The 16239-nt window shown below is 43.1% G+C and overlaps 2 protein-coding genes across 5 annotated transcripts in view; both read right to left on the bottom strand.

Moving 5' to 3' along the window:
- Window positions 1–1769: 1769 nt before the first annotated feature.
- Window positions 1770–6500, bottom strand: fezf1 (FEZ family zinc finger 1). Its single transcript, XM_068603688.1, has 4 exons — window positions 5619–6500; window positions 4348–4482; window positions 3636–3768; window positions 1770–2013 (listed from the first exon to the last, which is right to left on the bottom strand). Exons 1-4 carry the CDS (start codon window positions 6492–6494, stop codon window positions 1775–1777), a joined length of 1383 nt encoding a protein of 460 aa, XP_068459789.1. The 5' UTR covers window positions 6495–6500; the 3' UTR covers window positions 1770–1774.
- A 3420-nt stretch (window positions 6501–9920) lies between these two features.
- Window positions 9921–16239, bottom strand: part of cadps2 (Ca++-dependent secretion activator 2) — a 104868-nt gene continuing 98549 nt past the window's right edge. For all 4 annotated transcript variants that reach the window (XM_068602565.1, XM_068602564.1, XM_068602563.1 and 1 more), the window contains 2 exons: window positions 12758–12862; window positions 9921–12078 (listed from right to left, as the gene is read on the bottom strand). In XM_068602565.1, coding sequence (XP_068458666.1) covers window positions 11908–12078; window positions 12758–12862 — 276 coding nt within the window. In that variant the 3' untranslated portion in view covers window positions 9921–11907. The remainder of the gene's footprint in view (window positions 12079–12757; window positions 12863–16239) is intronic.

Raw genomic sequence — 16239 nt, forward strand, 5'->3', positions numbered from 1 at the left:
AGAGAGAGAGAGAGAGAGAGAGAGAGAGAGAGAGAGAGAGAGAGAGAGAGAGAGAGAGATCCTTTTGTTTGCTTCATATTCAGTCAACAAACCTCGTGTAAACGTTTAAAGTGCAATAAAAACACAGGTTTTATTCACGTCTTGTTATTTCCCTGCTGAGCAGCACGAGGAAACAAACGAACACAAACCTTCACCAGGACAAGAAACTCCTTTTTATGTACAACAGTAGCACGATTTAAAATAAATATCATAAAACACTTTAGTTTTTTTTGTTGTTTTTGTTACAATAATCCTGAGAGTGAAATCAAAAAGTAACATCGGACCAGAGACGCGGAGGGGAAGCGAGCTGCGTCTGCTTCTGGGTTCGAATCCCCACCGCCATCCGCTTTCCCACGTGAGGTTCAAAGTCATCGACAGCGTGGGAAATATCACCGCTCTCATCAGGAAGCGATGCTTCTGGCTTTATTGCAGCTCGGCTGACGGTGCTTTTGATTATCCGGACCATCGTTTCTGATGAGCGACGCTGGCTCTCTTCACCTGAAGGTCAAAGGTGAAGGTCAAAGGTGAAGGCCGCGAGCCCGGAACCCGTTTCAATGTTTATTCTCCTGCGTGGACGTCGCCGTGGCTCCAGGTTGAAACTTATTTGGGGAGAAAAACCAAGCAAAGCATTTCACTTTTAAACATCTGGAGCAGCAGTTTGACTCATGAACGTGACGCGTTTGGTCCGTCGTCTTCTTTCCGTCCTTAAATCCCGAGAAAAGACTCAAAACCGACGACGTGTCCGTCCGTCTCTCGGCTCACGATGTAACTCTTTAAATAAAAAATAAATAGTTTCATCTGTAATTTCCCTAAAACTTTTTGTAGAGGGAGAGGGGGGGGGGACTATTTTCACCGGCGGATGGATCCACATTTGGCGCATTTGTTCGCCGAGTGTTTTTTTGTCGTCTTTTCGTGGGATTTGAAACGTTGAACTTTTCCCAACAAACTGTCGGTTCGAGTCCCGATTTGAGGTCTGAGGCTCCGCCTCCTCTCTGGTCCTCAACCGCACATCCTGAGATGCAACCGGAACACCGGGAATCACTGGTGATCCGCCGGCGTTATGATGTCACCGGCTAACGAGTTTGGTTTGTCCTCAGCTGGAGTCAGAGGGGGCGGAGTCGTGTCCTGATGGCTCTTAGGGGGTCAAGGTTGAAAGGGCGGGGGTCAAAGTTTGGGGTCAACAGGCCCGAGAGCAGCCGTGTATGTGAGTTCAAAGGAAAAGGTCTTTTACTGGTTGGAGTTTAAATTTAAATATATTTCATGTGACAAAATACTGTTTCATGTAATGTATGTATATGTTTCCTGTCATGAATACTGAGGACGCCCCTGATCGGTCATTTGAGAGGAGGTTGGGGGGAGGGGGGGGGGGGGGGCACAGAGTCTGCTTTCTGGTCTCTGGTCTCTGGGTTTAGGGGCCTCTGGGTTTAGGGGCCTCTGGCCTCTGGTCTCTGGGTTTAGAGGCCTCTAGTCTCTGGGTTTAGGGGCCTCTAGTCTCTGGTCTCTGGGTTTAGGGGTCTCTGCTCTCTGGTCTCTGGGTTTAGGGGTCTCTGCTCTCTGGTCTCTGGGTTTAGGGGTCTCTGGTCTCTGGGTTTAGGGCCCCTCTGGTCTCTGGTCTCAGGGTTTAGGGGCCTCTGGCCTCTGCTCTCTGGTCTCAGGGTTTAGGGGCCCTCTGGCCTGTGGGTTTAGGGGCCTCTGGTCTCTGGTCCCAGGGTTTAGGGGCCTCTGGCCTCTGGTCTCAGGGCTGGCTGGGGGGCGACTGCTGGCCCACCAGGTCGTGCAGCTTCCTGATGTGCTTCTTCAGGTCAAAGTTCCGGCAGAAGCCCTTCCCGCAGGTGGGGCAGGTGAAGGGCTTCTTGTCGTTGTGCGTGTGCATGTGGAAGGTGAGGTTGTACACCTGGTGGAACGCCTTGTTGCACACCGAGCACTTGAACTGCTTCTCGCCACTGTGCGTCAGCTTGTGGTTCTTGTAGTTCCCTGCACACAGAGGTCAGAGGTCAACACAGAGACCTGAAACACCTGAAGCACCTTTTTACTGTCACAGAAACCACCTGATTACATATAGATCATATCTTTATACATATTATATCTCTTTACTGTCACAGAAACCACCTGATTACATATAGATCATATCTTTAAACATCTTACACCTCATTTACTTTTCACTCTCAGGTTACAGAACGCTGCTCCCTGATTGGTTGAAATCAATAAACTCTTCTGTTCCTCTCCTATGACTCCGATAGAGAGGAGGCGAGGGAAGGAGGCGAGGGAAGGAATCGAGGACGCACAGAAGGGCCCGACGTTGTAATGATATCACAATAATCAAATTTATATTTAGATTATTGTGATTAAGATACAAATGCAACATAATCTGTTTATAAATATGATGAAAAACATCCATCAAATTAATCATGAAATGATATTTACTGACGTGTGATATTGTGAATATTGTGAAGTGATTCATAACTTGAAGACATTTTGGCTGAAAAGAGTGAAATAATATTTAGCATGTAAATAAATATCAGAATCATCTTATTAAAGAAGATCATGCAGAAGTACTACGATGTAATTGTACTAAATGTATATAATTAGCAAAATAAACTTTTCATTGTACAATAAAATATCTTTAATCTTGAAATCTAAATATATAAATTAATACTAAATATGATTGACCATGATGAAGCTACCAATCAGAATAAAACTCATTTATAGGAGTATTGCATAATAATATCAGTATATATATATATATATATATATATATATATATATATATATATATATATATATATATATATATATATAAAGATCAGGTGTGTGTGTTTTATACACACTGTGTGTACTGCAGTACATCTTCATGTACACAATACTTTCCTAATTTGTAATTTGGTCTTTTTTCTTCTTCTGGAGCTCTGCGATCTGATTGGCTGTTACTTTGATTGACAGCTGACAGATGCTGCAGATGGCGTTCAGCCGAATTTAACGATATTATTTTTAATATTATTATTATAATAAATACTATAATTATAAATCTTATGTCCATAAATGATCACGGAGAGCTAATTATTACTTTTTTCCTGCTTAATGTTAATACTGAGATCAAAATAATAATAAAAAAATGTGTTATGTTATTTGTATTATACTGTTACAATTATTGCTGTTATTACTTTTAAATGATGATTATTATTATTATAGTTCTAACATACATAAGCACTATTATGCATACAATCATTATAATTCGGAGGACATTTATTTTGTAATATTCTGAAAAATTATGTATACATATACATACATAAATATATAGTAATGTTTCAGAAATATTGCAAAATTTAAGTGACAAAAATACATATATATGTGTTATTCATTTCAATATAATAACATTAAACATAAAAACACAATATGGTTTATCAATAATAATAAAATACAGAACAATTATTTAACAAAATTAGAGATTAGAGATCATAAAAATATAGAATAACTATGAAACGTAAATAGAGATGTTTTAGACTAAAAGCAGTGACGTCATTAGTCTTAACACCAGTTCTGGTGTTCTCGTGTTCTAGTTCTCGTGTTCTCGTGTTCTCGTGTTCTCGTGTTCTCACCTTTCTGGTGGAACCCTTTCCCGCAGAACTCGCACACGAACGGCTTGTATCCCGCGTGGATGCGCGTGTGCGTGTTGAGCGTGGAGCTGCGGTTGAAGGCTTTCCCGCACTGGTTGCACTTGTGCGGTTTTTCCTGGAAACAAAACAAAAACAACAATAAAATAACGAATGAAATAATAAAATATTAACAGATGTTTTTACAGTGAAAGCAGCGCGAGGAGGCCGCGTTCAATGACCTCAGGACATATGAGGTCTTCTTCCCGAGCGTGTTTATTAAAGAGAACTGAAGCATTCTGGGAGTCCACTTGACGCCACAGGAGCTCGAGCGCAACGAACGGCTGAAGGCGCGAAACTCTTTTATTTATTTATTAATATGTATTTACACAAATGCAGTTTAATCACACAGATTTATCATTTATTATTATTATTATTATTTTTAAAGGATAAAACAGAGATAATAAAGTTTCACTTCATAATAAATTGAGAGCAGTTCAGTTTGATTGACAGGTCTGGAATTATTACACAATATTATATCAAATTATGAATGTTTTATTTTTCACAACACGTGACAGAAAGAAGATGAATACATAAATAATAACAAGATATACAAATTATGTCAATTAAAAAAACTTAAACAGTTAAATAAAAAAAGTTTTTTTAACGACGTGGACTCAGGTCATGGATGATGACGTCACGCCACGTGACCTCGTACCTGCGTGTGGATGATCTTGTGACGACACAGCGTGCTCGCCTGCCGGAAGCCTTTCCCGCAAACTTTACACACGAACGGCCGCGCGCCCGTGTGCACGGGCATGTGGCGCGTGAGGTTGTAGTGCGCGTTAAACACCTGAGAGCGAAGAAGGAGATGACTCAGGAATAAAACAACAACAACAACAACAACAACAACAACCATAACAATACATGTAAATAATAAAGAAGAGAAATAACAATAGCAGCACGAACACTAATGTAAATAATAATAATAATAATAATAATAATACATGTAAAGAATAATAATGTTAATTATAACAATAACACATTTAAATTTTATTAAAAAGAAGAATAACAATATAGTAACAAGAATGTCAATAATAATAATAATACATAATAATAACACATTCCAATGATAATAATAGTACATAATAATAACACATGTAAATAATAAACATCAGCAGTATTTACACACAACATATTTTGCCTAAAATATATTTTCTCACATTAAATAAATGGTCAAAAGCTGAGTTTAGATATTTATTTAAACGATGTTTGGATTAATTGCAGCTTTTTATTTGATGTTTTTATCTTTTTTTAATTAAAATGTATTCAGATGTTAAATTTAAAAAACTAATTCATGAAGTATTTTCCAGTGAAAAAACTTCAATGTCCAGTTTAATAATTTATTTCATGTTTTATTTTCCATTGAAGCAGAAATACAATAAAGATCAGTTCCAATTAAGAGAATCTGTTAGTAATTCATAAAAACACTAATTAATAACTCATTAATAACTCGATTCACGTGGAGGATAATAAATGTAAATAATCTGGTCACGTGTCTTTATCTTCACTTTCTTCAGTAAAGAAATCTTCCAGATGGAAATCAATATATTTAAATAGAAAATAAAATCTAACAGGAACTTTTCTTTCTCGTTATAATTAAAAATAAAAACATTTTCCTGTTAAAATAAAATCAGATGAACAGTTAAAGAAATGTTAATAAATCCTGAAATAAAGATTAAAATATAAACTGCCGCACTTTGTAGTTTCATGTGATTTTCTTATGAATTAAAATCACTTAATTTTTTTCTTCATGATTTAATAATTATAAAAATCTATCAACATTTATAAAAATGTGAAGAAAAAAATAGTTTTAAAATAGTTTTGAAAAAGTTTCTAAATCCAGAAGAAAATGTTAAAAATCGAAATAAATTCTCCTCAAGGTAAATGTTCTGGTTCGGGTTCCGGTTCCGGTCCCGCTGGACTCACCTTGCCGCAGACTTCGCACGTGAACACTTTGGGCTTGCTGCCCGCGCACGCGCCGCTCAGCCGCGCCGCCGCCGCCGCGGAGCCTTTGAAGATCTTGTCCGTGAGCATGTGCTCGCGCTCCTTCATGAAGTGCTGGATGTGCATCTGGCTCTGCGCCAGCTCCTTGAAGGCCTGCGCGCCGCCGCCGGGCCCCGGGAACCGGTCCGCGGCCTGCGGCGGCGGCGGCGGCGGCGCGCCGGCCTTCAAGCTGCTCCTCTCCGCGTGCAGGAAGGCCTTGTGGCGCGCGGTGCTGAGCAGGTACGACGCCATCGGGTGCAGGTTCACGAGGCCCGCGGGCGGCGGGCACGCGCCTCCCCCGCCGCCGCCGTCCCCGCTGCAGTTCAGGTAGCACACGGTGCCCACGGCGGGGAAGGAGGACTGGTTGAGCACGCGCGGCCTGAAGAGCTTGTACTGGCCGCCGGCGCTCTGGCTCAGCGCGGTGGAGTCCTCGTGCGCGCTCTTGTGGCTCAACCCGAAGCCCAAAAAGTCCGCAGGAGCCGCCGCGAGGGACGCCGCGTCGAAGTGGTGGCCCGGCTCGTACCCGAGCGGCACCAGCGGGATCATGCAGTGCAGCGACGGCGGGCACGCGTCCGGTTTCCCCGCGGGAGCGGCGGACGGGAACCAGTTGGGCAGCGGGATCGACTGCTGCGTCGATCCCGCTGCCCAACTGGTTCCCGTCCGCTCGGGCGCGCGCGCCATAATCCGGTCGATGGAGAAAGCGAGCGGCTTTTTTCCGCCGCCGCCGCCGGAGGTGAGCGCGTCGGAGCCCGCGGGCTGGCTCCCTGAAGCCGGGGGGGAGCCGAGCATCCCCGCTGGGCGGCGGAGGGGACCGTCCATCACCTCCGCGTCCTCGAAGAAGTAGAAGAAGTAGTAGAGGAAGAAGGAGAAAGAGAAGAAGGAGAAGAAGTCCTCACTTGCCCGCAGGAGAGGGCATCATCCGGGGGGAACCCCTCCGAGGCGCCGGCCCCGGTCCCGCCGTCTTATTGACGCTCGATGACGGCGTGCGGAGAGCCGAGACCTCGCCGATCGTTACCGGCCGAGGAGGAAGAGAGTTTAGCGGGTAATTTGCTCAATTCTCCTCCGTCGATTCTCTGCACTTTGGAGAGGAGGAGGAGGAAGAGGAGGAGGAGGAGGAGGTCCCGTTCTTGGCAGGACTCCTGCTCGACTGGAAGGTGTTTGGTGAATCCCGGGTCCCCTTGTGGCTTCGCGTGACATCATTTCATTTCTTCTCCTTCTTCTTCTTCTCCTCCTCCTCTTCCTCCTCCTCTCATCCCGCAGCGGCTCACCGGGTCACGAGCGCCAGGTTTAGATCACCTCTCTGGTTCTGCTGCTCCTGCACGCGCACGCACGCGGAGCCTCACGCGCTGAACTTAACAGAAAAAACACACCAAAAAACGAATCAACGAGAAAATGTTTGTCTCTCTCTCTCTCTCTCTCTCTCTCTCTCTCTCTCTCTCTCTCTCTCTCTCTCTCTCTCTCTCAGAACCTTAAACATTTCTTCTGGACTCTCTCTTTACGCACGAGTCGTTTCCCTGAGGAACTCCTTCCTGGTTCTCATGGTTCTGGTTCTCATGGTTCTGGTTCTAAAGGTTCTGGTATTCATGGTTCTGGTTCACAGACCTCTGGTTCTGGGTTCACTGGTCTACCTGGAGGGTAAATCTGTGTTTTTACGCGCAGAGACCGGAAACCCCTCAGAAGGCCTCAGAGGTCCGCTTCCGGTCTCACGCGGGCTCGAACACGCGACAGAGATATTAATATTATATATAATATTATCTGTTGCGTTTAGTTTATAATTACTGCGTGAAACACACAAACATTTCTCCGTTTTATACATTTTTTTACATCTGAAAAAATATAAAAACATTATTATCGTGATTTAAAAAACGAATATAAATTAAGAACAAAGTGATTATTAAAAGCAGAAAACACAGTTATTAAAACTGTCATCAAAATAAATACAATACGTATCATCATTATTATGAGTATATATATATATATATATATATATATATATATATATATATATATATATATATATATATATACACATTGTTGTCACGTGATGCTCATGAAACATATTTAAAAATTCATAATCAGCTGTTCAGACTTCGTGTTTTTCGTCACATGACTGCAGGCTCGCGTGCAAATGACTCATGACGTCATAATTAACAGCAGAACATTACATCGTAGAGGCTTTTATGGTGTTTTATTGTTTAGTTGTTTTTATTTGTTTGTTTCAAACATTATCATAATAATGCATCTTTAATACTCTGAGTGCCTCTTCAACACAAATGATGAATAATATAAAATATCTCCTTTTATTTGCAGACAAGGAGTGAAAATATAGATGTAAAAATACCAGAATTGTTGACACATACTGAACATATAGTATAATTATTATATATATATATATATATATATATATATATATATATATATAGAGAGAGAGAGAGAGAGAGAGAGAGAGAGAGAGAGAGAGACTGTCAAAAGGCAACTTAAATTAAACTGAATAATATTAATAATAAAGTGTTTATTTAATGTTCCGTTATGATCATGATCTGAGTGAAAGATGAAACTATTGACAAATAAATTAGAACAGAATCATCAACATTATATTTATAGCATTAATAATAGTAATAGTAGTACTATAGTAGTACTATAGTATAATAGTATCTGCGTGTCAGCTGTATTTTCTATAATAATGATTGAAATCATGTCGTTATGTTTCTGTGATTTATTTTTCCTGCTGAAGCGACTTCAGTTCTTTATGAATTAATATCTTCACGTCTTGATGCTCGTGATTTATTTTCACCTCTGGAAGGAAAACTAATCTCAGTGAAGACGAGAGGAACAATAATTATATTTTATCTTCACTTCTTATGATTTCAGATGAAATCTGATGCCGTTTTATACATTTAAGATTTTATTCAGTTTCAACGCTGTTATTATTATTATTATTATTATTATTATTATTATTATTATAACATGAAGGGCTAAAGTGTTAATATACTGTTCATAATAATAATTCTAAATGTGTCAAAAGGTTTGATGTTCATTGCATGAGAAAATGAAGTGCAGCTGGACGACAGCCAGCAGACAGTTCCACCTTAAAAACCTCAACATTTAAGGTGGAATGGAAAGAAGAACCGTAAAGGAAGAAAACAACAAACCAAGATTTTAACCCTTCAAGCTTTGGTGAAACGTTCTCGAGCTTAAAAACGACTCTTTACCGTCTGTCTTCTGTTTTTAAAGAGAGGAAAATGCAGAAGAGAAATGAAGCGACGGATTCATTTGTGTTATTGTGATGACGTCACATTAATTATATTATATATTCATTATATTAATAGTCTTTAAGGAGGAAGGTTTTGACGCTCTGGCCGAGTTTAAGAGGCAGATTCCTAAATTCATTAAAAAGAACCGAACGTTGGGTTCAAACTGGAGAGTTTAAAGATGGCGGCCTTTTGAAATCAGCTGAAGAGACGACAGAACATTAATATCATAAATGTGTTTAAGGGGTTTTACTTTTATGGTTGTTGGTGATTTTATCAACACTTCAGAGCCACTAGAGACGGGCAGACTGAGCGATTGTTCTATAAAACTGTAAATCATAGCTTGTTGTATGAAATAAAAGCTCTAAACTGCTGTATTTGGATGTATTGAACACCGTAAGTAATATTCAAGTGAAATATATAGTTTGGTACATGAGAAAACACAAATGCATTCCAATAGCCCCGAATGGTCCAATGGGGCTATTGAGGCCTCGCCTGAACGTTCTCTGTTCTAAACCCTCTCTGGCTTTGTTCTGCTTCACTTCATCAATGAAAACTTTACATGTTGAATGTTCACATGTTGAATGTTCACATGTTGTGTTTTGGTTTGTTACAGTTGGACTTTACAGCTGCTTCATTTCAAACTAATGATCATCCTGAAAGTGATTTTTTTTATAGACGCACCTGAAACCTTTTCATTTCTTCCTGTGTCATCTTCTTTTTCTCCTAACTAGAAACATACAGACTGATATTTACACATCTCACAACATCTCACGTGTCCTAAAAATAGGTCGCTGTTCGAAACTGCATTTCACGTTTCTTTTATTTAAATTCTTTTGTGGAGCATTTTTCTCTGCAGGACGTCTGCACCGTCTTTAATTATTATAGATGTTCCCTTTAATAAATGGTTTATTCCCCTGGTGTTTCTCCTTTTTTGTGCAAATCAATCTTTAGTTTGACGTAAAATGAATAAAAACCCACACAAAACAAATCGGTGCTTTAAAAACACTTTTATTGTGACATTCAGATTAGACACCTGGGACAAAACAGGTGCACAGTCAGACAATATAAATATACTTCTTCATGTAGTTTTTAGTGTTTGTCCTCTGAAACAGCAACAACAAGTTGATCGGAGGCCGACACGGAATATTACAGGCAAAAAAAAACAAAAAACATTTCAGACTTTTCTCAACGACAACACGCAAAACGGACCGAGAGAAACACGTCAACCGGATTAAAGACAGATCCACGTTCCGGCCGCACGAGTCCAGACTTCTTTTTGTTTTTTTTGATCGATGGTCGGACGTGACGCACATCAGGCGGTACGACCGTATCGCTCCACAGCTCAATATTAATATTATTATTATTAATCTCCACGACAGTTAAAATTACGACGAACAGAGACGAACGTGGTCGCGATTCCAAACGACGATTACCCCCCAAAATAAATCAGGCGTGTTGAGACTTTAAGACGTTCCGCGTGGTGAAAACTGAGGTTCAGGAAACAACAACGTGTCACTATACTCTGTTTTTGTTCTGAGAGCTCAACGCCATTTAGACCCTTAAGACTCTTTAGACCCTTAAGACTCTTTATACTCTTTAGACCTAGACGCTTTACACCCCTTAAGACTCTTTAGACCCTTAAGACTCTTTGGACATAGACCCTTAAGACTCTTTAGACCCTTAAGACCCTTAAGACTCTTCAGACCTAGACGCTTTACACCCCTTAGACCTAGACTCTTCAGACCCTTAAGACTCTTCAGACCCTTAAGACTCTTTACAGCCTTAAGACCCTTTAAACTCTTTAGATCCTTAAGGCTCTTTAGACCCTTTAAGGCTCTTTAGACCCTTAAGACTCTTTAGACCCTTAAGACTCTTTAGACCCTTCAGACACTTAAGACTCTTTAGACCCTTAAGACTCTTTAGACACTTAAGACTCTTTACACTCTTTAGACCTAGACTCTTTACACCCTTTAGACTCTTCAGACCCTTTAAACTCTTTAGATCCTTTCCATTATTTAGACTCTTTAGACTGTTACCAGCCGGTGGAATGGGCGCCATCGTTGGTCCTCAGTTTCAATTTAATTTCTTCAGACGGTCCAAAACTGCGACTATACTCGCTGCGTTAGTTCGATACGTAAGTTAGCGGACAAAGCTAACCCGCTACGTGGTTATCGCCAACGACAATCGGCATTCATGTTCCACCCCCGTGCAAATGAAATGACCAATGAAAACAGTTACACGCTCCTAAAAACTCTCACTTTGTTCCCCACGCTGCCTCTGCCGATCGGAAAAAACAACGGTCAATACTCGGCACGACCACGAGAGGGCGCTTGTTGCGAAAATGTAAACGTAGGTTAGATTTTTGCGTGTTTTAAACAAACCGCAGACTGAATGCGAGAAGCGGAAGCAGTCGTCGTATTTCAACACAACCAGTCGCCGCCCCCTGGTGGTCAGGACAGAGAATGCATGTTTTAAAGACTTGACGCGCTGCTTCTTACTGGTGGAGATGGTGGCGCTGTGGGTTGTCAGGAATATTTCAGCGAACAGACGAAGCGAGAACATCATTTTACTTTGATCTTTTTCCCAAAAAAAGCTTTGTTATAAAAATGAAACCACAAGAGTACAAAGTAACATTCAAAGTGTGATTGTGATTGTGCATAAAAGTAAAACAATATCCAAATGAAAATATATCTCTGGGAGTTGATCTTCTGAACAGGTGGGTGAGGACACAACAGGGCGGAGCCGCAGGGTACAAAGTGACATCGATCAGAGTACGGCTGCCCGTGGAAGAGGGCGGGACTTCCTGTCCCGCAGGTGAGAGAGAGAAAGTGGGCAGGTGGGGGGGAGGAGTCACCACCTGAGCGTTCGTCCTCCTCCGATCAAGACCGCCAACGACAACAAAACTCACAAGAAGAAGGTCCTGATCGGGGAGGAGAGGGGGGCGGAGTCAGGGAGGAGTCAGGAGGAGGCGGCCTCGCTCACTCGTCCTCCTCGTCGCTGTCCCGCATGCTGATGCCCTGCAGGCCGTCTCCGGCCTTCACGGCCGCCGTGGCCTCCTCCACCGTCAGCCGGTTGTAGACGGTCTCGTAGCTCTTGTTGTTCAGCACCACGTCAAGAACGCCCTGCAGCCGGAAGTCACGGTACGTCTTCTGTACAGGGGGAGGAAGAGGAAGGAGGGGAGGGGGGGGGGAGAGAAGGTAAAGAAAGGAGAAGGGAGGAAGAGAAGGAGGGAGGAGAACGGAGGAAGAGAAGGAGACAGAGAGCATCTCAGGAATGTGTTGAGGAGGAGGCGTTTGAAAAGGAACTTCAAGGCCGAGTCTTTATGAGGCTCTGAGGCTTTTACCTCCAGGAGGAGGAAGAGGAGGAGGAGGAAGAGGAGGAGCAGCGCTCTGACTCGTCTGCTTTCAAGTCAAACGCCGTCTTCGTACATTAGCCGACGAGCGAAAGACAAAAGGAGGCGAGTGGCTTCTCTATGCGGCGCCTCCAAGGACACTTTGGCTTCATTTGTCTCTTGTCCTTCAATGTCACTTCTGACTGTTTCACATGAATAAGCCCCCAATTTTTTTTTTAGATTTTACATTTTTTTTAAACTTTATTTCCTCCAGACAGTCTCTGGTTCATTCACTGACGCTTCTTTTCAAACGAGAAGAGAAGACTTTGAAGGGTAAAAGTAACCCGTCGGCTCCCAATCTCAAGCCTTTTTTTTTTTAATTCAACGCAAAATCAGTTTTGTTGAATACTTTTTTAATCTTGAAGGTTCCTTACCTCCACCTGAAGGTTCCTTACCTCCACCTGAAGGTTCCTTACCTCCACCTGAAGGTTCCTTACCTTCACGATCTTGATGAGCGTCTTCAGCTGGTACGGGTGGAGCTGCAGGTCCAGTCGGTCCGTCAGCCAAACGCACACCGCCTTCACGGAGCCGCCGTACCATTGCTGCCAACCACAGAGCACAGTGGTATAGAAGCTGCATAAGGTTGTATAGAAGTCTATGCTTCATGTGTTAAAGCTGCGTTCTCTCTCCTGACCACCAGGGGGCGACTCCCCTGGTTGTATAGAAGTTTAAGGGAAATGATTCTCCCTCTCTCTTGATTTATTCCCTCAGTAAACATCGTGAACATAAACTTCTATCTTCCTAACATGTTTTCTCTCATCACTTCTCTCTAAAACCAAAAATGTAAATAATGGAGAATCGACTGAAACCAAATGAAAGACGTCGGCTCCACAAATAAAAACACACAAACACATTTTGCTCTGTGGATTTGCAGCGTGAACGTAAAGCCGAAGCCTTGATTCTTAACACCGCCACGGCTTCAAAGCGCCGAGCATTAAAAAGGGAATAAAAACGTGGCCTTCTGAGGCAGTCGCACATGTAAATGTCTGTATAACTGATTTCTCCCCGCGTGGAGGAGGCGGACTCCGACCACCGGGTCACATTCTTTACAAGCGAGCAGCTGAAAGAGGCTTCATTCATCCTCCTGAAAGCATCCTCCAGCCGCTGCCGGAGTCACAGAAACCAAGAGCAAACATCTCCAAACGCCCGCGCTGCCTTCATCCTCAAAAAGAACATGAATATATATATATATATATATATATATATATATATATATATCCACAACATTATGTTAATCTCTCGAGAAACAAGGACGGTTTTGCGCTCGTTCTCTTTCAGGTGAGGTCAGGAGGTCGCCGCTCGGCTTCTGACGAGGTCAACCCGTCGAAGCGGCAGAAGAAGAAAAAAAACAACAACAACAACAACCTCAAAGTGGGTGAAAACGTTTACTCATTTAAAAAGAAAAAAATGGCAATTTGAATGCGAAAAGCTCCTGAATGCTCCGGGAGGAGTTCACGGCTCGAGCTTCGACCTTCGAGGGAGAAAAGAAGAAGAAGAAAGTGTTGTCTTTGTTTCATTAAACGCTTCTTTTTTCCTTCGCACCTTTTGTTTTTTCACCCCCGCCACCAGGCGGGGAAATCAAACGCACCCTTTTCTCTCACCTGAAGAGCAATCCTCACTGGCGGCCGGTAAAATGCGCACAATGGAGGCGGCTTCCATTGAGTCGCCGGTGGAACGAGAGCGCTCAGGGAAATTGCTCTGACACGGCGATGACCCGGAATATTCAGATCTGCCTCGAGAGCCGGCGGCAGACTTAACGAGAAACTGTAATTACCTTCCGATTTAATAGAGAGGGAGAGAAAAAACACAGTCCAGAGGTTGTTTCTATGCACTTGACAAAAGCCAAAACACGTCCGTGATCATTCGGGGGTCGCGCAAATATTTGATTCCTTCATTGTGGGATCGACCCCGAGACCTCCTTCACACCGGCTGCTAATGCAAGTTAAGTAATGAAGCTCTCTCTCTCTCTCTCGCTCTCTCTCTCTCTCCTCTTCTCCCTCTCTAGAGACTCAACGCCAGCGAGGTTTCAGAAGGAAAGATTCACGTTTTAATCACAGCTCCTCATCTGGTTTCTGTTCAGACTAAAAATTAAAAAAAATAAACACAAAGAATTGCTCTTTGGAAACGTCTCAACCTTGTGATCGGGGAAGAAAAAGGAGAAGAGGTAGAAGAATTGTGTGTGTAGAAATATTCTAGTCTCACTACTATCTTCCTGCTGTCTCGCTGCCATCTCCCTGTCATCTTACTGCCATCTCCCTGCCATCTCGCTGCCGTCTCCCTTTTGTCTCACTCCTATCTTCGTGCCATCGCGCTAACATCTCCTTGATGTCTTGCTGCCATCTTACTGCCGTCTTACTACCGTCTCATTGCTGTCTTCCTGCCATCTCCCCGCCGTCTGGCTGCCATCTCCCAGCCGTCTCACTACCGTCTCACTACTGTCTTCCTGCCATCTTCCTGCCGTCTCCCTGCCATCTCACTGCCGTCTTGCTGCCATCTTACTGCCGTCTCACTACCGTCATCCTGCCATCTCACTATTGTCTCACTACTGTTTTCCTGCCATTTTGCTAACATCTCCTTGATGTCTTACTACCGTCTCATTGCCGTCTTCCTGCCATCTCCCCGCCGTCTGGCTGCCATCTCCCAGCCATCTCAGTACCGTCACACTACTGTCTTCCTGCCATCTCCCTTTTATCACCCTTCTATCTCCCTGCTGTCTTGCTGCCATCTTACTGCCGTCTCGCTGCCGTCTCACTATTGTCTCACTACTGTTTTCCTGCCATCTCCCTGCCATCTCGCTAACATCTCCTTGATGTCTTGCTGCCGTCTTACTACCGTCTCATTGCTGTCTTCCTGCCATCTCCCCGCCATCTCGCTGCCATCTCCCAGCCATCTCACTAACGTCTCACTACTGTCTCCCTGCCGTCTCCCTTTTATCACCCTTCTATCTCCCTGCTGTCTTGCTGCCATCTGACTGCCGTCTCGCTAACATCTCCCTGCTGTCTTGCTGCCATCTTTGCTGCCGTCTCGCTAAGCTACTTCCTGGCTCCCTAGCGTGATGGACAGAGGCCGTGTCTTCATCAAAGTAATCCAACACATCTGCGGCGTTGGAACCGGGAGAAAAAACGTGGACATTTTGGGCAGCGTCCAAAACTTCATCCTAACATGCGATGCAGTTTTTCATGTGCACTTATATCAGTAACATAGCTTTTTTTTTAACCCTCTTTTTCTCTTCCTTCTCTTCATCCTCCTCTTCCTCTTCACAGTAAATATATTTCTACGCTGGAATCCGAGTTGTGTGCTAATCAGCTCGCTGACAGTCGCTTTGCGCTCTTGAGTTAACAGATGTTAGAGGATGTGGAAATTACTGGATGATATTGTGTCGCTCCTGAGGTGATTTCTTCTCATTTCCCTCCTCCTCTTCCTCTCTCTCTCTCTCCCTTCTCCTCCTCCTCCTCCTCCTTCTCAATAAAACGTTTATTTGAGTCTCCGGGAGGCTAATCAGCTGCCTGACGGTCGCCTCGCCAGCCGCGTTAACAGCGGTGGAAATTGAGTACGAAGACGCTCCTTAATTGAGCTGATTAGAGGACGAGAGTGAAAACAGATGGATATGTGGGGGAGGAGGGGGAGGCGCACGGCATTGTGGGTCTGCATCAGTCCTGTGTGCACGGCATTGTGGGTTCGGCTACACAGGAATGATGTCATTTAAACATTCAACACAAATTCTGGTTTTGACACCAAATAATAAAAATAAATTGATTTTTTTTTTTACCAAGAATGTTATTTTTGTTCGACCAACAAAAACATATTTTTCTATTTGATTTTTCCCCAAAAGGAAAACAACGATTTGCTTTATTTTGTATTCAAACACAATTTTTGCTCTGGAAGAGCCTCGGAGCAACTCGGGGGCTCGATGTCCCGT

Source organism: Clinocottus analis, unplaced genomic scaffold (assembly GCF_023055335.1).
Source record: "Clinocottus analis isolate CAN_PGR_092001 unplaced genomic scaffold, fCliAna1.0.p SCAF_6, whole genome shotgun sequence".
NCBI classification, from domain to species: Eukaryota; Metazoa; Chordata; class Actinopteri; order Perciformes; family Cottidae; genus Clinocottus; species Clinocottus analis.